The sequence below is a fragment of the Eulemur rufifrons genome, chromosome 1 (genome assembly GCF_041146395.1).
Source record: "Eulemur rufifrons isolate Redbay chromosome 1, OSU_ERuf_1, whole genome shotgun sequence".
NCBI lineage: Eukaryota > Metazoa > Chordata > Mammalia > Primates > Lemuridae > Eulemur > Eulemur rufifrons.
Window position 1 is genome coordinate 60,876,445 of NC_090983.1, and position 22,355 is coordinate 60,898,799.

The 22,355-nt window shown below is 37.6% G+C and overlaps 1 protein-coding gene across 2 annotated transcripts in view; it reads left to right on the forward strand.

The window, feature by feature from the left end:
• Positions 1-22,355, forward strand: part of GRB14 (growth factor receptor bound protein 14) — a 109,093-nt gene that overhangs the window by 59,818 nt on the left and 26,920 nt on the right. For both annotated transcript variants that reach the window (XM_069471984.1, XM_069471991.1), the window contains one exon: positions 7,236-7,392. In XM_069471984.1, the coding sequence (XP_069328085.1) occupies positions 7,236-7,392 (157 nt within the window). The remainder of the gene's footprint in view (positions 1-7,235; positions 7,393-22,355) is intronic.

Here is a 22,355-nt window from a genome sequence, read left to right on the forward strand (position 1 = left end):
ATTGTTAACTATAGTCACCCTGCTGTGCTACTGAATACCACTAGATCTTATTCATTCTATCTAAATGTATTTTTGCACTCATTAACCAACCCCACTTTGTCCTCTTCTCCCTGTTATCCTTCCCAGCCTCTGGTAACCATCATTCTACTCTCTATCTCTGTACATTCAATTTTTTTAAACTTTTAGCTCCCATATATGAGTGAGAACATGCAAAATTTGTCTTTCTGCACCTTGCTTATTTCATTTAACATGACGTCCTCCAGTTTCATCCATGTTGTTGCTAATGACAGGATTTCACTCTTTTTTATAGCTGAGTAATATTCCACTGTGTTATATATTTTCTGAATCCATTAATCTGTTGATGGACACTAACATTGATTCCATATCTTGGTTATTGTGAATAGTGCTACAGTAAACATGGGAGTGCAGATATCTGTTTGATATACTGAAATGCTTTCTTTTGGTTATATACCCAATGGTGGGATTGCTGGATCATATAATAGTTCTATTTTTAGTTTTTGGAGGAACTTCCATAGTGTTCTTCATAGGGCTGTAATAATTTACATTCTCACCAACAGTATATGAGGGTTCCCTTTTCTCCACATCCTCATCAGTATCTATTATTGCCTGTCTTTTGTAGAAAAGCCCTTTTAACTGGGGTGAGATGTTGTCCCATTGTGGTTTTGACTTGCATTTCTCTGATGATTAGTGATGTTGGGCATTTTTTCATATGCCTGTTGGCCATTTGTATGTCTCTTCTTTTGCGAAATGTTTACTGGATCTTTTGCCTGTTTTTAAATCAGATTATTTGATGTTTTCCTATTGAGTTGTTTGAGCTCCTTATAAATTCAGGTTATTAATCGCTTGTCAAATGGGTAGTTTGCAGTTAGTTTAAAAATTAAATTAAAATTTTCCTAAAATAGAAACTTAGATGCAGAAGGTAACCATGAATAACCAGGGCCCTATTTTTTTTTTTTTCACTTTTGCTCATTCTTTCTTTCTTTTTTTTTTTTTTTTTAATTTTCTCTCACTTCATCCTATGGATTTCTATTCATTTATATATGCTTAATCCATGCTCTTTTTTTGCCTGCTGAATGACAATCCCTCTTCTTTCCTCTATCCTCTGAAGAAACAAAGGAAAAGTGGGGCAAACCTATGGAGTGAATAATTACTTTCTAATCATGGCAGGTGTAAAGCGACCATCGTCAAATGACCAGTTGACAACCCTGATTTCATTTCAAATACAATAAATCCAGACTGAAAAAGGAACTGGCTACTCCATGCCATCCCATTGCTTGGGGTCAAAGGAGGAGGAGAATGGCTGCCTTCTTAGCCTTTGGCCAGTTTTTTTTAGAGCTTTTCAAATAATCTGTTGTTAGAATCAGAATTTCAGGTGATTGTTGCAGGGGAATACTGAGTGTACTTTGGGGGCAAAGTGATACATATTAAATTGACTTTCAAATTCTCTTTATTTTGTTTGTGTATTTATTCATTTATTTTAGAAATAGTACTTGCTGTATGACATTTTAAGTATTTTGTCTCTTTTAGTCTAGAGGCTTTAGGGGCTTCAAGCTTTTTCCTAAAAGGTTACCATTTCTTGTATTTTAATGTTGTTTTGTCTACTGCTTTAAAAATGGCTTATGTTAATTTTTTAATCTCTTTCCTCCACTTAGTTTTTATGGAGAGCAGTCTAGGGGAGGAGTTGATGTATAATGTGTATAAGCGTGCCTTGATACCATGCCAGCCAAAACAGAGATGTGCTCCACCCACATTCCAGCATGTCCCCGCAGGGGCTACTGTGACCATGTATTATTATAAATTTTCATTGCTAGATGCCATGTGCTCCTGGAGCAGTTTTTGAAGCTGTAAACTACTCCAAAGGCCAAGGTTGTTCTGATTGTGAGGATTACAGTGACACAGAAGGGCTTTCCAACTTTCCAACTCAGCTGGCATGTACGCTTTTGGCCTTCCTTGGGCACTGTGTTTGTGCCAGTGGGATGTTACACATAGACCTTAGCAGTGCTGTGTTTCTCTTGCTAGTTAACTTTCAATCCATTGATGACACAAAGTTTGTTTCTATTCTTCTTTAGGGTGCAGGCAGGATTTCTTCCTCTTGGTGTACAATTTCAAATGATCTTGTAGATAAAACAATGTGAATACTATTCTCCTCACCCTGTTTTTTCACTTTATAAAGCAAGATGGGAATTTGGGTGTACTGAACTGAAAATGTATAATTGCCCTTTATTAAATAGCATGATTATATGAACTTCAACTTTTTTTTTTTATCTCTCCATAGTAGAGGAAACAAGATACCAATATTTTGCTCTAATGGTTCTTAAGAACAGCTCTGCTCTTTGGTTTTTACTTGATCACAAAAGTCATTAACTTAGTTTAACTCATACCAGTCATGTAATGTTTGTGATGAATTGATTTTTTCCTTAAGTAGGAGGTTTTAGTTGTAGTAATACTTTTGGTAGGAGGTGTATTCAACGCCACTAGAGAGTTAAGGCTTCTGTTGTCCTTTCCTTTGTCACATATTTTAAGGGGCAATAAATAAAATAAAATAAAACTCTTAAACAAGGGCACACCATTGGTAGTATAAGGAACTTTCATAATTACTGAACAGATATGAGATGAGATGACAGGGATTTACTGCTGTGGAATATCGACCTAAACATAATTTTATCATTCATAGATGAATGTGTGTTTTGGACAAGTGTCAGCATTAAATAGGATTTAAAAAAACAAGGACTTGAAATGAATTTCAAACAAAAGCATTAAGTTTTGCTCTCAGCAGGTATTATTCATTTTAAAAATGAATACATGCATCTATTGCAGAAATTTAAGTCATCCTAGATCCTCTAAATTTGTGTGCTTCAATTCTTGGCAACTTATTTCTAAATTTGCCCGTGACACAGTCTGAAAAAAATAGTGGCATTTCCTGATTGTCTAGTTGTCATTTTCATTTTTCCCAGCTTTACCTCTTGTTCTCTTCTTGCCCTCTTTTTGAATTTGGCTTACTTAGGCTTTAGAATGTCTCTGGTTTTTCACTTTCTTAGCTTCTCTGAAATAAGAGAGCATGCAAAATAAGAGGCATGCTTCTGTTACCCCAGGTGATGAGAGCTTACTGTAAGAAAACACATAGGTACAGTTAGGAGTTAAGAGGTGCAGAGAACCTTTTCAGCAGCCACCAGGTGATTCTTCAATCTCCCTAAACTCCCCCTTTCCTGGTGTGGAATGTGTAGCAGGGAGCTAAAATGGTGACTCATCATTGCTCCGCATGAAGGAGCAGTTCCAGAGTCAGATCCTCTGGCCCTCTCAGGAGTGGTCATCTTCACATTGCTTTCCAGGAATGCCCACCAGTGCTTGGTCCAATCAGCTGTAACCAGAGCAGCATCCCTCAGAATTCCACCACAGATACAAATACTGAAGACACATGCTTAAGAATAATAGCCTACCTAGAGGCAAACATTAGAAACACTGAGACTCCAGATAGATCTGAGCATCTTTGATTAATACATGAACTACATGTGTTAACCAAAAAATAAATGAAGTGGAAATTCAGAGACAATAGCATCTGATTTTGACAATGTATTTTTATGACCTTTCTTGATGACTTAAAAACTCAGAACTGCCATATTGAGTCAGTTTTTACTTAGGAATTTTTGTGATGAAAAATTGTATGTCTGTTCCTCATTGAGAAGAATTTTAATTTCCTGAGCATAAAAATTTTAGGTAATTATATACTTTATGGCAGAAAATATTTTTAAAGTAAATTTTCAAATAGGTTTTGAGTGCCTACTATGTAGAAAACACTGTGACAGGTTTTGCAGGTGGTTCAGATTTCCTTTATTCCTCAGATTTTTATTAAGCCATGCATCACCCTGGGATAGGTGCCTGTGATACAATGGTAAATGGTGATAAATGGGGAATAAACAGAGATTTTCCTTGAAAGAGCTTGCTAGCATTGTTGTGGAGAAAGACATGCAAATAGAAAAGTACAAAATAAGAGCACATAAAGGAGGCATATTACAAAGCCTTGGGCTGTCAGAGAAGACTTTCTGGAGTGGTTGCCATTGGAACTGGGCAAATATAAATAGAAATTTGCCAAAGAAAGCATGTTGTTGTGGTGGAGCATTGAAGCATCTTCTAGGTAGAGGGAACCAATCGTGCAACTAATGAAGAATGGTTTGCAAGTGCTTGTCTTATTTGGATAGAATCACAGAGTGATCTGTGCCATAGAACACTAATCCCATTCATGAGGGGTTTACCCCCATGACCTAATTACCTCCCAAAGACCTCACCTCCAGATATCATCATTTTGGGATAAGGGTTTCAACACATTAATTTTGGAGGGCACAAACATTCAGTCCATTGCAGCATGGCTTACTCCACATGGGCCCCATTTGCCCTCAGTTGCTCTCGTTGTGAACAGTGGCAGCTCCGGCCTATATCTTCACGGGTGTAGGTTCAGTAGAAAAGACAGCCCACTCCATGGTTCTGTGAACAGATAATATAGATTGGCTCTGACTGGCTCTGAGTAGGTTACATGCCCATCTGTGAAACAATCACTGTTGTCTGGGGGATTCTAGGTACTGATTGGTCAACCTAGAAAACATCTTCCACCTTAGATCTGAGACAGTTGGTGCACTGATAACCAGACTCTAAAAATAAAAATTTAAAAAAGACCTTATTTGTAGCATTTACCGGTTTCCATGGCTGACTTTAAGCTGCCTGGCTAGCACAGCTCCTGAATGTTTAATAGTCAGCTCTTTGGAAGCCACTTCCAGCAGCTCCAGCAGATTATCACTGAGCTGAGCATGGAGCTGCCAGGGAACAAAGGCTGCTGGTGAGGGAGGGAATGGTGCTCTGAAAGGAAATCAGAATACTGTCCGAAAAGGAGGGGCGATGGTAGGTGCCTGGTAGCCAAAGCCATCCAATAGATGTACAAAATAGTTTTACCACTTTATATCACCCCTATCATTGTAAGAGGGCAACTGTTTTATTGCACTGTCATTAAGTGTAACTTTAAAAAAGATAGGACAGAACGGATATATTATTTTAATTTTCTAGTCATTTTCCGCTTTTGTGGGTGTGTTTGTTGATCTTACTCTACTATTGTCATAGGTATTTATCCTGTAAATAATTTAATTAATATATAATGTAACAATTAATAGTGGAAATTCTAGCACAGAGCACAGCTTGGTAAATGTTGAGGAGAATGTTTTATACTAAACTCTAATTCTGTATAATTTAGGGTAACATTAGCTGCTCTAATAGATAAGTCCTAATTCACAGTGAGTTAACACAATAGAAATTTATTTCTTGCTCATGTCAGAGTCCCATATGGGTCTTCTTAGTTAGGCATCTTCTATGTGGTCACTCAGGGACAAAGGCTCGTTCTGTCCTATAGTTTTTCTTTCCTTTGGGGCTGGGTAGCCATTCCATTCAGTGGAAGAGTGGCAAAAGAGAATGGAAGACAATATGTGGGAGATTTTTATGGGCTTGGAAGTGCAACATTTGATGTGCTTGCATTCCATTGACTAAAACTCAATCCTATAGCCCCAACTAATTGCAAGAGAGAAAAGAAAAATGATTTCTTGAACATTTAGCTAGTTTTCACCCACATTTCCATACCTGAAAAGGGGAAATATTTTCATAAAGTCTGATTCTATTCCCTAGGTTTACTACTTGAGTATATCTGGGAATAAATTACTCATGTTACTTGAATTATTTAGGGGACTTAAATAGGGAATATAAAATTTAAATTGTTAATAAAAAATACATAGCTTTTCATAGATCAGAGTGGTGGGGAAATGATATTAAATAGTTACTGAGTAGCTTTTAGACACTGATGAGAATGGAGTGGAAATTGTTGGACAAAGTGACTTTGACATGTAAACATGTCTTAGATAACATTCATTCAATGTATAAGAAAATTCAATGTGTGAAACACTATATAGGGAATTTATAACCAATTCAACCAATAAGTTTGTTGACTTCTTAGAGTGACATTTTTAATAGAATATTTCAATGAAAAGGCTACTTATGGATTGCAAAAAATATTTGCAAACCATATATGATTATAAGGGTTAGTATTCAAAAATCTATAAATAACTCATACAACTCAATAGCAGAAAACCAAATAACCCAATTAAAAAATGGATAAAGGCTCTGAATAGACATTTTTCCAAAGAATACATAAAAATGTCCAACAGGTATATGAAAAGGTACTTAAACATCTCTAATCATCAGGGAAATGCAAATCAGCACCGCTATGAGATATCACTTCACACCCATTAAGATGACTATCAACAAAAAATGAGATAAATATTGGTGAGGGTATAGAGAAAAGGGAACCTTTCTACCCTGTTGGTGGGAATGTACATTGGTATAGCATTCTGGAAAACAGTATGGAATTTCCTAAAGAAATTAAAAATAGAACTACCATATGACCCAGCAATTCCTCTTTTGGGGATTCCTAAAGGAATTGAAATCAGTATGTCATAGAGATATCTGCACTCCCATGTTTATTGCACCATTATTTATGATAGCCAAGATGTGGAAACAACCTAGATGTCCCATTCCATTGATGGGTGAATGGTTAAAGAAACTGTGATATATGGACATTGTGTGTGTGTGTGTGTGTGTGTGTGTATAAGTGTACATTGTATATTTAAATTATATACATATATAATTGAATATTATTCAGCCATAAAAAAAGAGATCTTGTCATTTGCCACATGGATGAACCTGAGGACATTATGCTAAGTGAAATAAACCAGACACAGAAAGAAAAACATTGCACGATCTCACTTATATGTGGAAGCTAAAAAAGAAGTCAAATATGCAGAGATAGAGAATAAAACCGTGGTTACCAGAGATGGGGTGGAAGTGGAGAGAAATGGGGAGATGAAAATCAAAGGATACAAAATAGCAGACGTGTAGGATGAACAAGTCTAGAGATCTAATGTACAACACGAGGATTGCGGTTAATAATACTGTATTGTACTTGGGATTTTTGCTAGTGAGTAGATTTTAGCTGCTCTCACCACACAAAAAACATGTGTAACTACGTGAGATGACAGATATGTTAATTTGCATCACCGTATTAACTATTTTACTGTCTGTAGATATCTCCTGACATCATGTTGTTTACTTTCTATACAATAAAACTTATAAAAAAACAAAAACAAGACTATTTTAGCTCTTTTTTTTTGTTTCTTCCTACACAGGTGATTAAAGTATACAGTGAAGATGAAACCAGCAGGGCTTTAGATGTACCCAGTGACATAACGGCCCGAGATGTTTGTCAGCTGTTGATCCTGAAGAACCATTACATTGATGACCACAGCTGGACCCTTTTTGAGCACTTGCCTCACATAGGCGTAGGTAAGGATACGGAACCATTGTCTCACATCATTGCTTTTCTGTTTGTTATAGTAGAGATCACATGGCAAAGATTTTCTTCAGATATATAAAAATAGAAAGGAATTATGAATTGTCCTTTTAACTCTTTCTGTTTTTGGTTGATGGTTGAGAGACAAAGAAAGTAGCAAAAAATGGAAACAAGAATTAAAGTATTGTAAATTTACCACCTCTCTTTGTTTAAATAATGTTCTGTGGGAATTTTGGAACTAAGACATAGAGTTCAAGTTGATGGAAAGATAAATTTCATAATAATCTTTAGTAGCACAATGCAAAATTGTTCAGGCTGAGTTTTGAGTTGATTAGAGTGAAGACAAGTGCAAGTATCCATAGTGGTGGTTGTCTTTATGGGAGTGCACAACCTACATTTTTCTTGAAGAAATAAGTAACTTCTTCATTTTAAAGACATAAACATGAAGAGTAACCTTTAAAAATTTTTTTAATTGGAAATGCATCTTTGTATTAAAACTGCGGAGGGTTTTTAAAAAATTATTTTAATAAGTTACGAAGAATTCACTCTTCTGCTAGAGTAAGACAGGATTTGGCAACAATTTTGTTTTCTTTCTTTTATAGATTTGGTGTTAAAAAACATGTTTACATGTAAGTAGGTGAGAAAGGAAGGAGTTTGTCATGGCGATGCCATTTGATTCTTTGAGCTCTGTATTAGATTCCTGTGGTTGCTATGACAACCACAAACTTGGTGGCTTAAAACAACAGAAATTTATTGTCTCTCACTTCTGGAGGCCAGAAGTCTGAAATCAGTATTGAAATTAAGGTGTCAGCAGGGATGTACTTCCTTTGGAAGCTCAAGGGGAGAATATGTTCCTTACCTTTTCCAGCTCTGGTGGCTGCCAGCATTCCTTGGCTTGTGGCTGCATCACCTCATCTCTGCCTCTGTGGTCACACTGCTTTCTCTCTTGTGTCTATGTCAAGTCTTCCTCTTTCTTATAAGAAGAGTAACGTTTAGGGCACACTCAGATAATCCAGGATAATGTCATTTCAAGATCCTTAATTGAATCATATCTGCAAAGTCTTTTTTTCCCCTTTTGCCACATAATGACATTCACAAGTTCTAGGAATTAAGATGTAATTATCTATTAGGGGTTATAAATATTTAACCTGCCACAAATTTCTTTGTATTATATGTTAAAAAAATCTGTAATAATAAATCATCAAAATCATTTACAATAATTTTTCAGTGATAGTTTAAATAGTCTCTTTAATAGGTTTAAAGAATTGTGAGACTTTTATATGTAGTCATTAGAGTCATTTACTTTCTGGCATAGCTGCCGATACATAAAGTTGTCCCTTTATTTGGTGCATTTGAGAGCTATGTGCCAAAGTCAGGTTCTGTTTGAATGAGAGGTTTGCTTTTCTCTTATGAAAGGGAATTAAAAAATGATGTTGTCAGACAAGGTGTGTTCTTAGGAAGATTCATTTTTAAAAGATTCTGGAAAGTGGTTTTGCTTAACACCACCTGCAGTTCCTGAACTGTGTAAAAGGTGTTGGTTGGTACTTCCAATTTGATGACTACTGTCCTAGGACATGTCTAAACCTCAGAGAGGGGACAGAGAGAAGCCTGTGGAAAAGAAGCTGGAGTTGTTCTGCAATTTCCATAGGGATTCTGAACCTGACCATCTCCCAGTTAAGAGGTGATGAGCTACAGTAGTGCCAGCTGATCTTGACAGCTCAGCATAGATCATTATAAACCTGCCAAGAAAGCCTGATTCTGAAGGTATGTGAGACTTGCCAGTACGACTTGCTATCTCACCTTCCAGGGCAGAAAAAGCTCATCATATATTTTCTTCATTGCCATTTGTGACTAATTTAACTTGTACTCATGATAATCTCCCAGAAGTATGGTGTTAATTCTCAGTAGATTATCTGCCATATTACAAAATATCTCATTTACTTAAGCTAGTAGAAATATAGCCCTTAATTAGCATAATATATCATTACAGTATTTTATGCTCTTAAATTTTTCTTTTGGGAGAGGCTTGAAAAATATTTTTTGTAATAGTTATTACAATTTATTAATATCTCCAACAAATAGCTTTGAAGTTCAGTAATAAAAATCTACTCTGTAAATCAAGTAGCAGTTTTCACTGAGAACACTACAAATTATTTATATTAAGGAATAAAATATATTAACACAAGTCTTTAATGTAAAAGCTTAAAATGGAACATTGAGAATTAATTTGATCTACATAATAAATTTAAACTTTTAGGCCTCAAATATAAAATAAGTGTATTTCTCCATTGTTACGTTTTCCGGAAACTGCTGAAATAAAATCAAAGATGTGAGTATATTTCCATGGCTTCATCAACCGTGCATTAGACCAAAGCTTATGAGAAAGAATTTTAGTTCCAGAGCTTTATTGTATTCTTTTTCTTTTTTGCTGAGATTATATATTTAAACAGAATAATTGAAAACATTAACTGTGCCCAAATACTAATATGTATTAAATTTAACAGCTTCTAGTTCTTTAACGATATAACAGGACAATAACTACTGTTGAGGTACTATGGTCTTCCTCAGCATCAAATATAAACAGATGTGTCTTTAAAATGCTTTTTGTGTTTGTTTTGTATTGTTTTATGCATAGCTTGTAAATACTCTTGCAATAACTATTTAATCTAATAGTGGTATTAAGTAACATTTTTCCCATTTACATATTAAAATGAATGAAAGGAACTAGAGTGGGCTTTTTTCCTCCTCAAATATGATACGTAGCTGTAGATGCCCTTTGTTAATAGAATGGACCACTGACACCTTTACCTGTAAATCTTTTGTGAGTGCTATTTATACAAAGAACCAAAAGACAAACCATTTGCCAAAACTTTGGTGACCAGCTAGTCAGTTCTGCATATTGTTCAGGAGACATTCTTGACCGCTTTTTGCCCAAAATGATGAATTTTCAGTGAACAGAATTCTAAAAGAGAGTGGTGTCTATTATTTTAAAAAATATTTTTAAGCACAAAAATAATTCAGCTCATTATAAATAAATAAGAAATAAATGTGTTAAGAAGTAAACAAAATTATTCATAATTTCCCGCCACTGAACTTCTGTTAGCATTTTAAAAATTCTCTAATCAGTTTCTCCATTTTAACATAATCTCTCTATGTATTAACTTTTGTAGACTACTTTCTTTTTTTTTTTTTTTTTTTTTTTTTTTTTGGAGACAGAGTCTCACTCTGTTGCCCAGGCTAGAGTGAGTGCCGTGGCGTCAGCCTAGCTCACAGCAACCTCAAACTCCTGAGCTCAAGCGATCCTCCTGTCTCAGCCTCCCGAGTAGCTGGGACTACAGGCATGCGCCACTATGCCCGGCTAATTTTTTCTATATATATTTTTAGCTGTCCATATAATTTCTTTCTATTTTTAGTAGAGATGGGGTCTCGCTCTTGCTCAGGCTGGTCTCGAACTCCTGAGCTCAAACGATCCGCCCACCTCGGCCTCCCAGAGTGCTAGGATTACAGGCGTGAGCCACCGCGCCCGGCCGACTACTTTCTTTTTTCTTTCTTTTGTGCACTTAAGAATACATCTTGAGTGTTTTCAGTTTTTTACTTTTCACTTTATAGATTTCACAAATAGTAGGAACTCCTCCTGCCTTCCCCAAACAGTTTAGCAAATATTTATTTTTATTTTTTTTTTTTTTTTATTTTTTTTTTTTGAGACAGAGTCTCACTCTGTTGCCCAGGCTAGAGTGAGTGCCGTGGCGTCAGCCTAGCTCACAGCAACCTCAAACTCCTGGGCTCAAGCGATCCTCCTGTCTCAGCCTCCCGAGTAGCTGGGACTACAGGCATGCACCACCATGCCCGGCTAATTTTTTTCTATATATATATATTTTTTTAGCTGTCCATATAATTTCTTTCTATTTTTAGTAGAGATGGGGTCTCGCTCTTGCTCAGGCTGGTCTCGAACTCCTGAGTTCAAACGATCCGCCCACCTCGGCCTCCCAGAGTGCTAGGATTACAGGCGTGAGCCACCACGCCCGGCCAGCAAATATTTATTGACAATTTTGTACCAGGCATATTCTCTGGGGTAGATCCTGGGGATACAGTATGAACAAAACAGACAAAATGCATTGCCCTTTTGAGTTTGCATTGCAGTGAGGAGAGAAAGACAAGAAACAAAGGACTAATATTGGTTATCTCATAGGCTCTGGGGAGGGAAGGAATGCGGAAAGACAGCAAAATCTGGCGGCAGATGGCAGGTGTGCTTTAAAGAGAGGCATCAGGGAAGGCGTCCCTGATTGGGTGGCTTTGAGTAGGGACCTGAAGCACACAGCCAGCAGGTCATGCAGCTAAATGGAAGATTGTTCTGGACAGAGGGAGCAGCTAGGGGAAAGGCCCTGACGTGGCCATGTGTTTGTGTTCAGGACGCAGCCCAGAGGGCAGAGTCAGTAAGGTGGAAGGGAATGGGAGCAGACACAGAGCTGCCACAGGGCCAGATCATGTAGGGTCTTATTGGCCAGGGAGTGGGCTTGGCGTTTACAGAGTGAGAGAAAAAGCATTGGGAGATTTTTGAGTAAGAAAGCAGTAAGATGTGGTTTAAAAGTGTACTACTAAAGAGACCAAGAGTTCAACTTTTGACCTTTTGAAGGCCAAATAACTTGTTTTGCTTTTACATCAAACTATCTGTGGCTCCCTGGAATGCTCCTTGCCTAGCTCTCATTTTGGCTAGTTGTACCTAGCTGCCTTGTGTCATCGTCACATGTAGCGTGCTGCATATTTACCAGATTTAATGTTTGTGGGATTCCAAGGCCTTTGAGGCAAGAACATTTTGACTTAAAGGATAGATGAGAGTTGAGAGTTTTCCTCACTTTAATCCACTTTAATGACCAAGGTACATTTAGGACGTTTTCAGAGACATTCTGTTGCTGATAGATCTGCTACTATTGTTGCTTCTGGTCCATGAAACCACATCACCAATTACTGAAGTCAGAAGGGGTAATACTTGACATTCAAAGTGTGATAGTTCATGAAACCCAAAGTCCATTTTCAGAGTGACATTTTCTGTGGCAGAGGAAACTTCAATCTTATTAGTACTTTTTAATATGAATGCATGTATATGTGATAGTTTCTATTAATGCTTATATGATATGTATTATAATATCCATTTTACATGCAGAAATACGCAGACTCAGTGATGAAATACCTCATCCAGGGTCAAACATTGCACAGATCTAAATTCTGTTAGATTTGAAAGTCTATGCATTTTCCACTGAAGCAATCTGGTTTCTTCTCACCCCAATGGTTCGAGTAAATGTTCCTGGGATTCTGTGGTTGGTTTGTCTCTGTCACACTTTGCATGTGTCTCTCAGGCATGCTACAATTTAAATTTTGAAGCCCCAAGAACATTTTCAGATGGACTTTCCTTACCCAGGTAATATTGAAATTACTAAGATTGTACTGAGTCAACCTGGTTCACTTTTATAGCTGAGTCAGGTATTTATTTTGGCTGAACGAGAGGATCATGTTGGAAGTTACTTGTTCTTGAAATTTGTATAGAACCATGAATGGAACTTTGAATACAATGTCAATATTTCATATCCTTTGCCTGTAATTATTAATATATGCTGTTGAGAATTTTAATAGGCAGAGGAAATCATTGAAGGCAGCTAAATATCCTGATTTTTTTTATGAATCTCTGAATTGCCTGATTTGGGATCATATTATGATATGGTTCTAGTTGTACACACTGTTTGATAGACATTGAATTTAAAATGTCAGCCTATCAACAAATATTTTTTCTTTTCATGGTGTAGTAAACCAGATTTTGTAACCGGTGTGCTTTCCTTCATAGCCACTGGATGTCACTATAGCTCCCCAGATGGAGTCCTCTGCTTTTATGATCAGTTTAAGAGAGTGTACGTGGCGGGGAACTTCGGCTTCAAGTCCTCAGGAACTTAATGGGATCCATGTTTGTGTCGTTCCCATTTTGATTCCTGATTGAAGCCATGCTATGAAGCAGTGGCAATTAACACAATACCTCAAGTTCATACCTATAGATGCTTTGGGAAGAGGAATCAATTGTGTTTTGGTATCATTGCTAGGGACAGCTGAGATTTCCATTGTGAATATCATTGTGGAGTGGCTTTAATAAGCAAAATGAATGACTGGAGGCTTTTAATGAAATCGTTTTTAGGTGTGCAGCTATGCCCACGCGATCTCTTTAAGACAGAAGGAATGCAGGGTGGCAGTGAAGGGGTGTTCACAGCTGCTTGCTTTGAAGCTGCTCCTTTGCTACTTTTCCTTTTCTTTTCCTTTTTTTTTTAAACAACAACAACAACAACAACAAAGGAGGTACAAGTGTTTTTCTTGTTGTCTGGAGCTGGTATGTAGTTGTACTTTCTGTGCCGTGTACAGCCTATTAGTACGAGCCACCAGAGTTGTGACCACCCTCATCACCAGCAGAGGTGATGGTGAGGTCTTTGGGCCACGTGGCACTGTGTTTCCTTCTCTACAGAGAATCAAGTGCTCTCACCTCCTGAGCTTTGAGAAGACTTGGTGTCCCGGTGGCACACAGAGATAGAAATGAGAAATGTATAACTAACAAGGAGTGGGAAACGCCTGTAACAAAATCTGCCTCTGGAGTAGCTGATTTTTCCTTTGACGTATTCTCATAGCCTCGGCTACATAAGTTCAGGTCCCATCATCTCTGTCCTCAGGTATTATGTTAGCCTCACAACTGGTCCTCTTGCCTTTGGCCTTACCGAGGTCCATCTCAATGCAGACCTGATTCTCCTTGTATTTGGGTCCAAGGTCCTTTGTGGGGCTTGTAGCATCTTGTGACCTGTCTACACCTCATATATACAGCCTTGTGTCTCACCCCTCCCTTCTCGTAGTTTATGCATTAGAGAACTGTCTGCAGATTCTTGCGTACACCACAGTTTCTACTTAGTTTCTTTACTTGTGCTGTTAAGGTTTGCGGGAAGCCCTTTCCTGCCTGTCTTTACCTGCTCACTGCTATGCATCTTCCATGTTAGAGTTATTTTAGTTAAAAATGGCCGGAAAGTATAACCCCTAGCCCTTTCTTAAAAATACCTGTGAAAACAAAGTAAAACTGAAAACTCTCAGCTGTCCAGGATGACTGACAGCTTAGTGCTACAGTCCAGGGAGAATGGAGAGAGAAAATCAGCTGGAGGCACCCCACGCTCCGCAGTGTGAAGTAGAGTCACCCTTTCCATTTGAGTGCAGTGGAGAGACACATCTGCCTCCTCCACATGCCTGACTACCGCTGCTGCTCTGCAGCTGTCCCTTGAGATGATCAGGATGCTTGCTGGCACTACCTGTTCCTGTACATCCCTTAGGAAATGACAAATCCTGAAAATAACAGAGAGGTTCAGGAGGAACTGGGAGTGTTAGTGATGAACTGTGTCCTGGGAGATGATGCTCCTACGGGTCATGCTGTATGCGTGTGTGGGATACAAGCAGTGTGGACAAGATTTGGATATAAAGCTGTTCAAAGCAGATTATTTACAATATCAATTAACTAGAAAAGTAAAACCTAATCTTTTAATAGGAGAATGTTATAAATTATGGTATATCCATAGGATGTAATGTCATGCAGCTTTTGATCATGTTTTTGTTCTTTCTCTGAAGACCATGTGGGCAAATATAAGATTGTGATGATGATTGAATAAAGCAGTGTACAAACATATACAATGTTTCCTATTTTTATGAAAAATATATTCACATACACTTACAGAGACCCAAAGAAAAAGGCAAGAAGGGAATGTACTGAAAAGTTTAAAGATAGATTATGATTGTCACCTGTCTGTGTTTGTAAAATTTTCTCTAGTGGAAATTTATTATTTTAGTAATCAGAAAAAAAGAAACACAGTTTTTAAAACTTTTAGAGATTTTTAAGAACTTAGACATCTTCCTGAAGCCCCAAGTTGGGCGAAGTACCCATCTTCTTTGCTGCCGTAAAATTTTCTACAACTATCTTAATAGTGATCATATTATTAATATTAAAATTAGATAGTAAATCCATAAAAGCCGGGACTTTATGTACACATACATCTTTGTAACCCAGGGTCTAAAACAAATAAATGTCTTTGAACTAAGTTGTATTAAACTGCAAGGTATTTATATCAAATAATTCAAAAGATGGATTACAAAGTAAATAGAAGGAAGAGGCTTGGAAAAAAGCCAACAAAGTCACATGCCATGCCCAGATGGAAATTTACTCAGAGTCCTGAAAGGATACATTGGGTACCTTCGAATTTATGGAAGCCGTTTCTAAGCTCTTCAGATATTTATTCAGTCAGCCTGAGATAATATATATGCAAGCATTTTGGGAACAAATAAGGCTCTCTATGAACATAAGCTGCGATTGTTGGGTCCGAGTTAATTGAAAACAATTTCGATTTGTTGAAGAATGAACTGCGGCGAGTCCTTTATGGCCATCAAGCTGGAGTGTCACGCTTTTCCTATTATAGCACTTGGGGAGTTGAATCAGGCGATGGCAATTTTCTGGGGGATCCTGCTGGTATTAAGTAGTATTCTTAGGTTAAGGGACCTTTTAGAAATTGAGCCCTGTTTTATTCTTCACTTCTCCAGTTTTTGTTTTGCTTGGTCAGAGGCTGTTCATTTTTATCTGAAAATAAGATTGACAAAATGTAGGTAGTTTCTACCCAGCACAGAGAAGTACAAGGACCATTTGTCTCCTGGAGTTTCCTGTAACAAAGGTATACAAAGAATTGTTTTCTGGGAGAATTAGAGGTAAAAGCCACTTTTGTTTCTTCTCTTATCAAGTGATGAGAAGAGTACAGACTCAGGTTTCTATCTGAGCTCCATGCTGTACTTTCAGTAGATTCAGCGAAGAAATCCAGGCAAAAGGTCACAGGTGAGCACTTTCCATTCTTGGAGGATTGTGGTTTTTTAAAAGACTTTGAAGTTAAATCAACAGTTTCAGAAGAAACTTCTTTCTTTCTTCTTTTTTCTTTTTTTAAAGAAAAAGTTTCTGAAAATTAGAAAACAGGATTACACATAGTTATTATTATTTGGTGATATTTCTATTTACCATAAGACCTCACTAATCTGTCAGAAATAAAAATAAAACTTAAAGCAATATGAGGTTTTTGTTTTGTTTTTAAAAAGCTTTTATGTCTCTTTTTGAAGCTTTTCTTTTTCCTCCTCTTGGTTTCTATTTTGAAATAATTGAAGAGGGCTTCCCTCTTATTTTTCTACCTACATATGAGTGGTATTTGACAATTGTAATTCCCTTTTCAATGCCTGAAAAATAACTTCAGGAAATTTTTTTTAAAATAGACTTACATCTCTGAACTTTTAATAATATATTTTAATACAGTATTTTGGATGGATTTTATGAAGTTTTAAAAATAAGGTCTTTGAAATAATAATGATGAGTTCATCATGCGAAAGCTACCTGGGTCATTTCTTAAATGGTAACTCAAAAAGTATCTGAGTTCTTTCTGGGTTTTGAACATTGCAGTTAAGAGCCCTAAGTTGTATTGATGTGCCTCTTTTGGTATTTTAAAATATATTATAAATTACTTAGTAGGATTACTTAATTGGTTAAAATTTGCTTGGTCTGAGAAGAGTCAACAGGAAGTTTATTGGAGGCCATCCAGTCTACCGTTTTGTTTTGTTTCCCTTTTATTAGGTCTTGGTAATGATGTTTTGTGTTGGGCCTAGGCAAAAGAAAGTCGGTCTTCAGCAACTTTTCACCTCCCCTTTCAGCATTTTTCTTTTCTGGCTAATTTCTTTCTATTTTTAGTAGAGACGGGATCTTGCTCTTGCTCAGGCTGGTCTTGAACTCCTGACCTCAAGCGATCCTCCTGCCTTGGCCTCCTAGAGTGCTAGGATTACAGGTGTGAGCCACCACGCCTGGCCAGCATTTTTCTTTTCCTTTCAAAGTAATCCATCTAGACATCTTGTATCTTCATGTTGAACTTTCTGCCTATTAGAGTATATGTTTCGTTAGTTACCTGTATTAAAAAAAGAAATGCTATTTTTCTGTAAGATGTGATTAACTGATAATCAATTATGCCTCCCAGGGTTATTTGGATTATTGTAGCCTTAATTCTTTAACATAATGAGACTGGTTGGGGGAAGGTTTGTGGCAAGGCATCCTAATTGGGATGGTGATGTATAAATTTTAAAAGGATATGTATTATAATTTAAAAACATTAGATTCTATAATAAGAGAATTTTATCTCTCATTACCAGGCCAGTATATAAGGTAAAAAAAAAAAAAAAAAAATGCAGCTGCATTCAATCCTCTGGACTTTCATTTGCTTTCTCAATATGTTATTTGAATTTTCAATAGAACAGTACTAGAACTCTTCTTTGAAGGAATAGAAAATATATCTTTGGCTTTCTCACATGATCCCACTTCTTGGTAATCATACATATGACACTAATTCTTTAGTGACACATTTGTTATAGCTGTTCCAATGTGGCGAAATCTTACCCATTACTGTCCCTTTCTTTATACTCAAAAAGGTGGTTATTTATTTTCAGTTAATTAGCAAATATTTATTGAACTTATTTCAAAATAAAAGAAATTGAGGCAGCTGAAACATGAGAACTGCAGGAACATGAGACAGCAATTTTAGCTGATACAGAAAGAATGAACAGGATATAAATAGACTAAGCAGAGGTGGCAGGGAATGCCCCTTGGGCGGGAACTTCCGTGAAGGCTGAGGCAGCCCCATGCAGGGGAAAGAGCATGGACTTGACCCGTGGCTGCCATTCAACCTGGGCAGATTGGCTCTTCCCAACCTCAGTTTCTAACTGTAAAATGGAAATATAACTTGCTCATTAGATTATTAAAGTAATTTCCTAAGGCTGCTGTAATAAATTAGCACAAACTTGGTGGCATAAATAACAGAAGTGGGTTCTTTCACAGTTCTGGAGGATCATGCTCCTTCCGGGAGCCCAAGGGGGAGTCTGCTCCTTGCCCCATCTAGCTTCTGGCGGCTGCTAGCATTCCTTGGCTTGTGGTCGCTCCACCTGAATCTCTGCCTTCCTGATCACATCACTTTTCTTCTGCCTTTGTCAAATCTTCTGCCTATCTCTTAAAAAGGTGCTTGTGATTAGATTTAGAGTTCACCTGGTTAATCCAGGATATACTCCCTGTCTCATTATTTTTAATTTATTGATGTCTGCAAAGGTTTTGCCATATAAGGTAACATTTGTAGGTTCCAGGGATTAGGACCTGATATCTTTAGGGCCATTATTCAGCCTACTACAGGAATTATAAGAATCAAATACAATAATGAAACAGCTCATGGATTGAGACATGCAGAGGTGTAACTTCCTTTATTTCTGTAACTTGAATTAGTTTCTGACTCTGAGTCTCCTGCCATCTTAACCACAGTTTATTTTTATATTATATGCTTGTTCCCTGGATTGGTCTTCATCTTTTTGGGGTAAATAATCAATTCAGGTTGTAACAGTGAGTTGCATACAGGTTTAAAATGTTCTCAATTGAAGGGTCAGACCTACTGTCACTCCTCCAGCACTCTGGTGGAGCATTTAAGTCCCAAGAGGGATATTTGTCTCTTATCCAACTGTCTCTTTCTTTTTTGGAAACTTGCTTCCTTCAAGCTTACTGCCTATATCCTAAAGCCCCTTAAATTCATGGTCTTCCGTCAGCCCTTCCATGTTCTTTCTTGGGAACTAGGTACTACAGTGCTTCTGCCCCGTACTGGATGCTATGGACTTGACATTTTGCTCAGCTGTTGCTTCTTCATCATCTGAGATATAGGGCCTCTACTTGAGGCTCAAGGTTTCCTAAGCTATGCTGTGGTTTTGGCCACACACCATCATTAAACTTATCAAGGGGTCTTACCACTCTGAAAGGGTTCTAGTTCAGAAAGGGGGCAGGATATGGGGTCACTTGGGACCCACACTGCCCAGTTACAATTTAGCTCTCTGGCAGTCTCCACTCCACCAGTTTTTGCTACTAACCCCTCAACTCTGCCTCCTTTTCTGGAGGGCAGAGAGTGGATGCATAGATGAGTCGATGGAAGATTGGCTAGGCATGCTTCTCCTTAAGTAGTCATATTTGTTAAAGATTGATAAAGTCTACTTTGAAGCTCAAAAATCAAGAAAATGCCTCCTTGTCATTTTTTCTATCTGTATAGTATATCATGAAAGCAGAACATATGCTGTTTCTTTAATGTTAGAGAAAGGTAATGGGTATGAAGAAACACAGATTGGCCAAGCAAGCAAGCTTCTTGATTAATATCTTGCAGTTTTCTCCCATTGCAGTTGCAAAGAATATAGATACAGTGCTTAGCACATAGTATGTTTGATAATGTGTACCTGTGTTTCATAATCTTGAAAATGCCAGCTGGGTTTGTGTGAGAAGTAGACAGAAGTAAGGACAGAAGATTGTTAAGGATACACATTGCCACTCGATATCTCAGTGATCACTGGATCTGCCCCCAACTTGCTTCTCTTACAGTCTTCCTTGCTCATTAATGGTGACATTGTCCCTCCACGTGCTTAGGCTGAGATCCTTGGTGTCCTCCTTTGAGTACTTTCTTTTTCACTGCATATCTAATTTGCCAGCACATCCTGTTGGCTCTAACTTTAAAATAGATCTAGATTCTGCCCGTTTTTTTTTTTTTTTTTTTCCTATTAACTGCTACCATGCTTATCCAAGCCACATCATTTCTCCTGGGAATTGTTGAAATAGCCTACCCAATGTTCTTTGTGTGCTTTTGAAAAATCAGTTTCCTACTCAACAGTGAGTGTATCCCCTTAAAACTTGTTAGTTCATGTTATTACTTTGTTTAAAATGACTTCTCATCTAGCTCAGAGGAAAAGCCAAATCCTTACTATGGATGGTTTTCCATAGTAAAGGCTTTCTATACCTCTATGCCAGCCACTCCCCACCCCCATCTTGTCACCGTCACTTGTTTAACTTCTCCTCCTGTTGTGCCCCTCTTGCTCACTCAGCTTTAGTCAAGTTAACCTTGCTGTGTTTCAAACATAACAACCTTGTTCTGCCTCATGGGCCTTGTTCTTGCTCTTCCTCTAAATAGCTGCTTGGGTCATGGGGTCATATCCTCTTCTCCTTTGGGTCTTTGTTCAAATGTTGCCTTCTCAATGAGGCCTTCCTGACAAACTGTTGGAGATGGATTCCTTTCTCCTATGCCCTCATCACGTTCTAACAAACCCCTATAGGGTTTGTCACCACCTTTTAAAAAAGATTTATATTTTATTTATTGTCTTTGTCTTTCCATTAGAATGAAACCTCCATGAAGGCAATTGGTTTTTACTGTCTTGTCCACTATAAAATTCCCAGCCTTAAGATGAGTGCTTGACACAGTATAGATCTTCAGTAAATATTTGCTGAATGCCAGACTACGTGAATTTATCTCAACAAGCAGAAGTAGACAAGCTTTTTGAGCAGGGTTCACATTCATACTCATGTTTTAGGAGATTTGCTATCAGTGTCCAGGTTGAATGGGAAGAATGAGAAAGTAGGGGTTTGGAGATTAGTTAAGAGGCTGTATAAGAAAAGGTGAAGGTCTAAATTGAGTCGGTAACAATGGGACCTGGTGAGGGGGTTGTTGGATGTATGAGACACTCGGGGAAGAATCCCTGCTAACCGGGGCTGTCAGGAGTAGAGTATATTGGAGTGGAGGTAGGGAAAGATGCCAAGTGAGTTTTAATTCTACATTTCTTTGAAAAAATGTGGTAAAAATGACATTGATGGTAATGGAGATGGGAGAATTTAGGAAGAAAAGGTGGTTGAGAGGGAAAATGGAAGATGACTTTGCTTTAGTTTTAAGTTTTTAAAAAAATTTTTGGAAAATGTACAAAACATAAAACTTACCATTTTATCCTTTTTGTATATACAGTTCAGTGGCAATATATGCATTCACATTGTTGTACAACCATCATGACCCACCGTCTATCTCTAGAACATTTGTAGCTTCCTGGACTGAAACTCTGTACCCATTAAACAATAACTCCTCATTTCCCTCACCTGCCAGCCCCTGGCAACCACCATTCTACTTTCTGTCTATGAATTTGCCTATTTTAGGTACCTTGTATGAGTGGAATCATACAGTATTTGTCCTTATGTGTCTGTCTTATTTTACTTAGCATAATATCCTCAAGGTTCATCCATGTTGTAGCGTGTGTCAGAATTTCATTCTTTTTTAAAGCTGAATATTCCATTGTATGTACTGCATCAACCACATTTGTTCGTCTGTCCATTGATGGACATCTTGTTTTGCCTTTCAACTATTATGGATGCTGCTGCTATGAGCATTGGTGTACAAATATCTGTTCAAGCTCCTGCTTTTACTTCTTTTGGGTAGATAGCCAGAAGTGGAGTTGCTGGTCAGGTAGTAATTCTACGTTTAATATTGTGAGGAACTGCTATACTGATTTTGGTTTTAGATGAGCTGTGTTTCAGGTGGAGAGTTTAGTGCAGTTAGGATGGGAGCATGAGTGAGAGCATCTGTAGCCAGAGATTGCACTTCAAGGAACCTGACAGATGTGATGGTTGAAGAGGGGAGAGTGAATTCATTTGGAGAAGGAGAAAGAAAAGAGTTGAACCAAGGGCTGAGTCGTAGGAGGGAGCAGGAGCTAGGGGAGCCAGTCAATGAGACTGAAAAGGAGCTATCATTAGGAATAGAACCCTGAGTGTTGATACACACTTAGTTGAAACTCATCCATATTCATTGAGCACTCGTAGGAGAACTTCTTTTCAGATGAATAAGCTTCTATTTAAGTATGACATTACTTTCAAGGGTTCGGGTGTTGCAGGTCACAGATCACTACCGAGTGTTGAATTTCTGAGACACAGATACTTTTCAAAAGGTCCTAGAAACAGTAAAAAAGCAGAGATTTTTCATATTTCTTATTCAGTTATTCTCCATTTCCTGTTTTGCATTGGTAATTTCACAGTTCCTTTTTTCCCCCACAA